The 8,791-nt window shown below is 39.3% G+C and overlaps 1 protein-coding gene across 1 annotated transcript; it reads right to left on the bottom strand.

Annotated features, from left to right (window-relative positions):
* Positions 1 to 9: 9 nt before the first annotated feature.
* On the bottom strand, positions 10 to 6,610 carry LOC144091264 (uncharacterized). Its single transcript, XM_077623474.1, has 3 exons — positions 6,513 to 6,610; positions 4,286 to 4,571; positions 10 to 1,279 (listed from the first exon to the last, which is right to left on the bottom strand). Exons 2-3 carry the CDS (start codon positions 4,506 to 4,508, stop codon positions 948 to 950), a joined length of 555 nt encoding a protein of 184 aa, XP_077479600.1. The 5' UTR covers positions 4,509 to 4,571; positions 6,513 to 6,610; the 3' UTR covers positions 10 to 947.
* Between the last annotated feature and the right edge of the window lie 2,181 nt (positions 6,611 to 8,791).

Below are 8,791 nucleotides of genomic sequence, written 5' to 3' on the forward strand. Positions count from 1 at the left end.
TCCAACAAATATTATATATATATCATTGTAATTTATTGTTTATTATAATCAGTGATCAGTGAATGGAACAATGTACAGACCTGATATAAAACTTTTTTTTAAAAAATCACTATTTACATGTAATTGGTGGAGAACATTTCCATCATGTTTGCTTATTTTATTCATACATTCAAAAGTTATTTAAAAAAAAAAAAAAAAAAAGCAATGTAGCAGTTAAAACAAAATCATTCCAAAAACATTCTACATAAAAATATACTTTGGTGGAAAAAAGTGCCTGCTTACCTAACAGAGTTTTTATTAAGTGTCACTTCAATGTTAAATGTAACACTTAAACACAAACTTTGCTGTGAATATATTTTGCTATATATGAAGACCACCTAAAATGGCAATTGCATGCGGGAAGTGGCAGTGTGTACATCAGTTTGGGCCTAAAAGCTGATTAAAGTGCTACATTTCGATCCTTAATTATAGTATTTGGTCCATGATTATTTATATTAAATCATACCTCAGAGTATATGTCAAATTCTTAATCCAATAACATTTGCATTGCCGAAGCCAACAAAATCAGTACAGCTTCCCTGATTAGTGTTTTTTTTTTTTCTTCAACCAACCCAATTGCAATTTTATCCTCACAGTGATATTATTTCACATCTCCATGCCGTGATGCACCAACTCTCTAGCGAGTAAGCCGTAATTTATTTACATGTGCTATACCTTGTAAGATAAACATGAACATCTCCGGCTGATATACATGTGTGGTGCCGTTGCATGCTTTTATAGTGTTTGTGTTCTGTATTTTTTATGGGTATAATTGGTGTTTTATAATGATGGTATTAAAAGGTGGATTAATACAGGCAAATCGCCACAGAAGGGCAACAAATGTACCATTCACCACCAGCGTAGTAGCAGCATTACTGGACAGAAGCCGACTGGCAGCATCCCTCATTTCATATTTGAGTCACACTTCTTTGCCAAAACGTGACCAGGAAGGGGGGACACTTAGGAACCTGGACATCTTGCTGCCTGATCACCTCAACGCAGAAGGAGTCGAGCCTCCTGCCCGGGCCAAAGTGCTCGCTGACGTCGTATCGGAGGCCGCAGGAGTCTGGGATGGTGATGTCGGTGGTGTCCACGGGCAACGCGGCATTCGCCCACCTCACTGTTACGGATTCCGGGCTGAGTGGTGACGCGTGGAGAGGCAGCACCACAAAAGCGCGCTGGAAGATCTCGCCCACGTTGCATTTGATTTCAGTGGACCAACAGTATTGCCCAAGGCCTCCTGGGAAGAGAGAGGAAGGATACTGCATTCAAGTATCCTCATGCACATATTACAGTAGTATTAGAGCTGGGCGATAAAATGATAACGATAATTCTTTTATATATATATATATATATATATATATATATATATATATATATATATATATATATATATACATATCTATCTGTATATATATACATATATCTATGTATATATACATAGATATGTGTATATATATACATAGATATGTATATATATCGATTTTTAGAATATTTGAATATTTTCATTAACAAATTTAATGAAAATATTCAAATATTCTAAAAATCTATATAAACATATTATATATACATATCTATGTATATATACATATATCTATGTATGTATATATATACACATATATCTATGTATATATATGTATATATATACATACATAGATATATATATATATATATATACATAGATATGTATATATATAGATATATATATATATATATATATGTATATATACATACATATATGTATATATATAGATATATATACATATATCTATGTATGTATATATATATATATATATATATATACATAGATATGTGTATATATATACATACATAGATGTATATATATATATACATATATGTTTATATATATATATATATATATATATATATATATATATATATATATATATATATATATATATATATATATATAGATTTTTAGAATATTTGAATATTTTCATTAAATTAGTTACAGAAATTACAAAGCAGCTTGGGTACATAACATGAACAGTCAGTATTTTTTTTCATTCATTCATTTTCTGTACCGCTTTATCCTCACAAGGGTCGCGGGGGGTGCTAGAGCATACCCCAGCTGACATCGGAACCAACCTGGATTCGAACCCAGGACCCCAGAACTGTGAGGCCGACGCGCTAACCACTCATCCTCCGGGCAGTACATCAATCAAAATCAAAACACAGTCTAAGGATGTTTAACCCACCCAAATGAAAAAGCAAAGCAGAAAGGAGATTGAAATTTAAAAGGTAATAAACCTATTTATATTTATACTTCCCACGACCTTTGTGATGATAAGCTGTATGGAAATGAATGAACATTTATACTTTCTTTGAGCGTGCTTCGAGCAGAGAGAAAACACTGTGGACATGAATATAATAATAAATACAGAAACAAAATACTGACTTGGAAAAAGAAACCACTTGTTAGCGAGAGCTGCGGTGTGTTTTCTTTGATTCGTAAGGGAGGATTCTAGGAATTTTCCAAAAATGTTTTGGACAAAATCCCAAGCTTTAAATTGGTCATCTAATGTTTCTTTTTCTTTGTTTCTTTTTCTCACATTTCGAGTCTGAAATTTTTACACTGTATTCGACCTCTCAAAATTCTATGATTAAACGAAAATTGTGATATGTTTGATAGGTACATAGAAAGGACATTGGAGAATATTCATTCATTCATTCATTTTCAGGGGGAGGGGTATAACCTCAACTGGTTTTCACCCACAACCTGTCACACTCACAATCTCATCTCATCTCATTTTCTGAACCGCTTTATCCTCATTAGGGCCGTGGGGGGTGCTGGAGCGAATCCCAGCTGTCTCCAGGCCTGAGGCAGGGGACACCCTGAATCGGTGGCCAGCCGATCGCAGGACACAAGGAGACAAAGGACAACATTGCACACTCACACCCTTACCTAGGGGCAATTTAGAGTGTCCAATCAGCCTACCATGCATGTTTTTGGAATGTGGGAGGAAACCGGAGTACCCGGGGGAAACCCACGCAAGAATATGCAAGCTCCACACAGGTGGACCTACGACCTGGACTTGAACCCAGGACCCCAGAGCTATGAGGCTGACGCACTAACCATTCATCTGCTGGGCAGAAAATGAATGAATGAATACTGAGGCAGCCAGAGTGGTAAGCATGTCGGCCTCACAGCTCCAGGGTCCTGGGTTCAAACCCAGGTCGGTCCACCTGCGTGGAGTTTGCATATTCTCCCGGGCCTGCATAGGTTTTCTCCGGGTACTACGGTTTCCTCCCACATTCCAAAAACATTGGATTGGAGTGGATTGGATAACTTTATTAATCTCATATTCGGGAAATTTCATTGTCACAGTAGCAAGAGGGTGAGAATGGAGAAATTTGAAGTTTAAAATTTGAAACAAAAAAGATGTGATAGTTAGTGATAACTATCAATTGATCTTTTTTTTTATCGTGATAACATTTTTTGTCATATATATGTGTATATATAGATTTTTAGAATATTTGAATATTTTCATTAAATTTGTTACAGAAATTACAAAGCAGCTTTTTTTTCATTCATTCATTTTCTGAACCGCTTCATCCTCACAAGGGTCACGGGGGGTGCTAGAGCATACCCCGGCTGACTTTGGACCAGAGGCAAAGGACACCCTGAATCGGTGGCCAGCCGATTTCAGGGCACGAGGAGACGGACAACCATTCACACTCACATTCATACCCAGGGACATTATAGACGGTACAATCAGCCTGCCATGCATGTTTTTTGGAACGTGGGGGGAAACCAGAGTACCCGGGGAAAACCCATGCAGGCTCAGGGAGAACATGCAAATTCCACAAAGATGAACCGACCTGGATTCGAACCCAGGACAGGAAAGGCGTTTTAGAAATAACTAGATAGGTAATAAGTAAGTTAATAAATGAATAAATAAATACATACATAAATATATAGCATGCATAGTAGGCTGATCTGACACTCTAAATTGCCCCTAGGTATGAGCATGAGTGTGAATGGTTGTCCGTCTCCTTGTGCCCACTGATTCGCCTCTGGCCTGAAGTCAGCTGGGGTAGGCTCCAGCACCACCCGCGACCCTTGTGAGGATAAAGCGGCTCAGAAAATGAATGAATGAATTTATTATATTTAAAAAAAGAAGTGAAAATAGGACTGCGATTTAAATCCAATGTATCCAATTCCTAGATAGTGGGACTTTCCAAGCCTTGTCGCACTCTCTCACCCATCCTGTCGCTCGCTTACCGTCAGTGGAGTCTTGCAGGCGGATGTCCCGCGTGTCCCGCAACTGCACTTTCCTGGCGAACGTCATCTGCGTGCACTCCATTAAACAGCCGCTGAGCCGCGGCAAGTCGCCGGGGAGCGGCCTCAGCCGCGTCCTGTTGCCCGAGCACTCGGCGGCGCACGAGGCCAGAAGAATCGACGAGATCATGCCAAAAGACACCCACGCGGCCGAATAGCCCCTCATGATAACGTCCGCTATCAGCTGGATGGGGTCGGGCCAGGTCTCGCTGTCCTCTCGCAGAGATGCCTCGAAGGGATTAACAAGAAGTTAAGTGCGCAACACGTTGCTCTCCCTCCGGGGAGTGCCTGGTTTCCTGGTTGACTGCGCCAAAATTCATTCCTCGCCTATTTTCCTTCCCTCTGTGGTTAGAGCGACCAAACTCTGGGACAGGCATGAAATTCTCAAATTCTGGCACTGATTTGTATAAATAATACTCAACGACCGCACAGATGGACAAGCTGATTTTGATTACCTTTATTTAAACTTGAAATGACAGCACAGAATCATCCACTCGGAGAAAGAAAGAGTCGTTTTGCAAGCCTGAAATACACACGCAGAGCTGCCAACCTACGTCGACCCCATTTCAGGAGTACCCAGGGCTGCCAGCTACCCGGAATTTCAGGAGCTTCTCCGGAAATGCGACGCAAAATCCGGGACCCCGAACAAGCTCCTAAAACTCCGGAAATCCCCCAAAATGTTCACTTACAGTAATACCTCGACATACGAGTGCCCCGACATACGAGCAATTTCAGATACGAGAAAAATTTTGGGCAAATACTTATCTTGAGATACGAGACAAATTTTTATATACGAGCATACAGCGGACGCGAGAGGCGGCTCATAAGAACATAATGGGCACTGTCTTTCTGGTCGCAACTCCCTCGTGTAATGTCTCTACGAGCACTGGGCGGAGCGTAGCATTTTTTCAGTGTTTTTTTCCCATTAGTCAGTGCGAATGGCGGTGCAATCGCTAATACGAGAGGAGTATATACTACTTCTCGTTGGCAAGTGGTCGTGCGTTATCCTATTGTGAGGACATATGTGTGCATCAGTTTGGGAATATTTTGAAGCGAAGACAGAAGCAAACAACCCTCTATAGCAGGGGTGGGCAAACTATTCCACAAAGGGCCGCAGTGGGTGCGGGTTTTTATTTCAACCCATTGAGAGGTCACCTTTTCACCAATCCGGTGTCCTACAAGTGCAATCAGTGGATTGCAGTCAGGTGCTTCTTGTTTTCTGCAGGAATCTCATTGGTTAAACTGTCTGTGCTATATCGGTTGGAACAAAAACCTGCACCCACACCGGCCCTCGAGGACCGGTTTGCCCATGCCTGCTCTATAGCAAGGGTGTCAAACTCGGGTTGGTTCGCGGGCCGCATTAACGTCAACTCCATTTCATGTGGGCCGGACCATGTTAGATATAATATTTAGATATTAATAGATGAATAGAAATGGATAAAAAGCCCTAAATAGTCTGTTTTTTTAGATCTAAATGTTTATTTGAGCTTTTTTTTCTTAGTAAGGGAAAACTCTTTAAAAAAAATTCATTCCAAAAGGAACCAAAATAATTTATAAATTATGTTCAATATTAAAGAGGAAAACAGAAAATATTTTTATAGATTTATTTTTCGATTTTACAAAATGCTTTTTGAACTAAATAGAAAGAAAAAAATGGATTAAAATTGCAATTATTGATTTTAAAAAGTGGAAAATCGTCGTGTGTTATCTTATTTTGCGGACATTTGTGTGCATCATTTTGGGACTATTTTGAAGGGAAGACAAAAGCAAACAACCCTCGATACGGTTGCATCTGAAAGTCAGGGTGGAGGCGGGGAAAATAGAGCCAACCCGGGAGAAGAAAGGTATAAAAATCTAAAACAAAGTTAGAATTAAGTTTAGTGTAAGGTTAGATTAAATTTATTTTTGAGTGTGTCTGCATCGTAATCCAAGTTTATTTAAATTTATTTATGTTATGTTACGAGCGCATTGCCATACAAAAAGTTGCCGATCAAACTCTGGGACACTTGCATGTTGTGCAATGTGCAAATGTCGCTCCTTTTGGAGACGGCTTCAAAATGGGATATTTCGTCGAATATGAACCAATAAACTTCCGCGAGTGTCTGGCTGTTTCATCCAAATTGCCATTCATTTTGCACTTAACCCGAGCACACATATTGATAAGACTTACCAGCTTCAAAAATAAAATTTGTGAAAGTTTTGGGGATTTCTGGACTTTAGAGAGGTTGTCCGTAGTCCCAGAGTTTGCGTTGCATTTCCGGAGAAACTCCTGAAATTCCGGATTAGTTGGCAACCCTGAATGAGATTAAGAAATATATTGGTGAGGGAAGTGTAACTCAACATGAAAAGAGAACTAGAAACAATGATAAACCAGATAAGTCAGTTTAGCAATAATTTATAGAGACTAAAAGAACTACAACAATTATTTTGGGTGGTTGTGTACAGTAAAAAGCATTTATCTTGGTTCCTTTTGAATCCAACATGCCATAGAGAGAGGTTAGCATTATAATTTATTTATAGAAATGCCAAAATATCAGCAACGCCATTGCAAAAGTCTTTAAATATCCCATTCATTTAAACTGGGAAGACTGGTAGTGGATGCTCATCGTGATGTGGCAGAAATGGGTTGAGCGACCACCACTGTCAATGGCAGCCAGTGAATTAAGTGTCAATTTCACATTTTTGGTAGGACTTTTAAGGTTTTTTTTTAGATTTAAATAGGATTACTCATTTAAGGGAATTGTTGAGTGTGGATTAAATTTGAGCAAAAACTTGCTCGTCATGCCATTGAATCAAATTAGGGTTCTGGTATTTAAAAAATAATAATAATAAGGAAAATTAATGTTGCTTTTCATTGGACAACACCAGTGTTTAAAATCAGGTATTTTTTGTAGTAAGAAACTAGCTCCTTTTCAGGTTTGCACAAAAAAAAAGAACACATTGCCTCTGTGTGTATTGTAAATTATTGACTTGACCTTACTTGACGACAAGAAGAGAAAGCCGAGAAAAGCATTTGGCACGGCAAAGTATGCACATTTTTGGAGGGAACACTCAGTACCCGTGAGTGGTTTTAAATAACTGCGTCCCGGCACCTGGGAGATTTGTCTTAGGATAAAACAGGTGGCGATAAATCCCCAGTGTGTCAACTACACAACGTCATGTGTTTATTTGCAGAAAAGTCCGTGCTCTGATTTTGGGAAACACAAATGTGATGTTATGGTGCTGCTTATAGAAACAGCAATAGAAACCTTTGGAGCTGCTTGTCATGGTCCCCACGCTCCATTTTGAAAGCTCCCAATGGGTTAAAACAGGGGCTTTCAAACTTTTCCACAAAAGGCCACAATGGGTGCAGGAATTCATTCTATCCAGACAAAAGGATACTTTTTTTTAAACCATCTGCTGTTTTAGGAGTGTAATCAGTCAATGGCAACCAGGTGCTGTTTGCTTTAGCTGGAATCTGATTGGTTTAACTGTCTATGCTGGATTGGTTGGAACAAAAACCAGGAACTACGACGGCGCTTGGGGAACGCCTTGGAGACCAAGGCTAGGGAAAATGCAGCAGCAGAATGTGAGTCTTTTAAGCCACTTTGTATATCCAATTTACCAGATGATCGGCTGTTAAGCCTTTTTATGTAATGAGAAGGAACAATTGATAGATCTGGAATAAAACTTCAGGAATAGGCACAGAAAGAGTGAGATCAATTTAAAGGAAATAGGTTTATTACCGGACTGCAAGATGGAGAGACAGCTCTAACAGTGTTGAACCGCTCAGCGTGGTGTCCTTTGCAACTCTCTCCGAATGATCAGTGGGTCAGTCTTTATATAGGAAAACAGGGTTATATATCCAAGACAGCGATGTAGGACAAAGTTTATGTAAACAAAACTTTAGGCTGATATGGTTAGACATTTGCAGGGCTAAGTTGTATGCAAACACGATATTTTTATAGCTCACATAAACTGCCACAGCCTATCTTACATAGCGCGATTCGAACAAACAATTGCAAACCGAGTTTGCCACATCGCACAATACAAGGAAACAATTGCAAACAGAGTTTGCCACATCGCACAATACAAGCAAACAATTGCAAGGCCAGCTAGTTAGCTTATCTTACATTCCACGATCTTAACAAACTATTGTAAAGCCAGTTTGGCCAGTCTATCTTACATTTTATGATCTTAACAAACATGAAGAAACAATTATTAAGCCAACTGGCCAGTCTATCCCACAAAAATACTGAGTAGAATTTGGAAGGATTCACCATATTGAGCCTTGGGCCCCTGAAATGGAAGAATTTTGAGAGGTTATTCAAAAGCAATCTTTGCCATTGCATACCTGTCAACCTCTGCCGATAACTGCCCTTATAAATGATTATGATTCCCCTTACCAACCCCCCAAAACCTTACAAACACCGTAAGACTCGTACGGTGTTTGTAAGGTTTTTGGGGGGT

Source organism: Stigmatopora argus, chromosome 16 (genome assembly GCF_051989625.1).
Source record: "Stigmatopora argus isolate UIUO_Sarg chromosome 16, RoL_Sarg_1.0, whole genome shotgun sequence".
Lineage (NCBI taxonomy): Eukaryota > Metazoa > Chordata > Actinopteri > Syngnathiformes > Syngnathidae > Stigmatopora > Stigmatopora argus.

Bases quoted from the DNA above. Each gene is read 5' to 3' on its own strand.
- LOC144091264 (XM_077623474.1), bottom strand. From the start codon at position 4,508: ATGAGGGGCTATTCGGCCGCGTGGGTGTCTTTTGGCATGATCTCGTCG. The intron at 1,280-4,285 runs GTAAGCGAGCGA...CTCTCTTCCCAG, and splicing joins CCTGCAAGACTCCACTGACG to GAGGCCTTGGGCAATACTGT.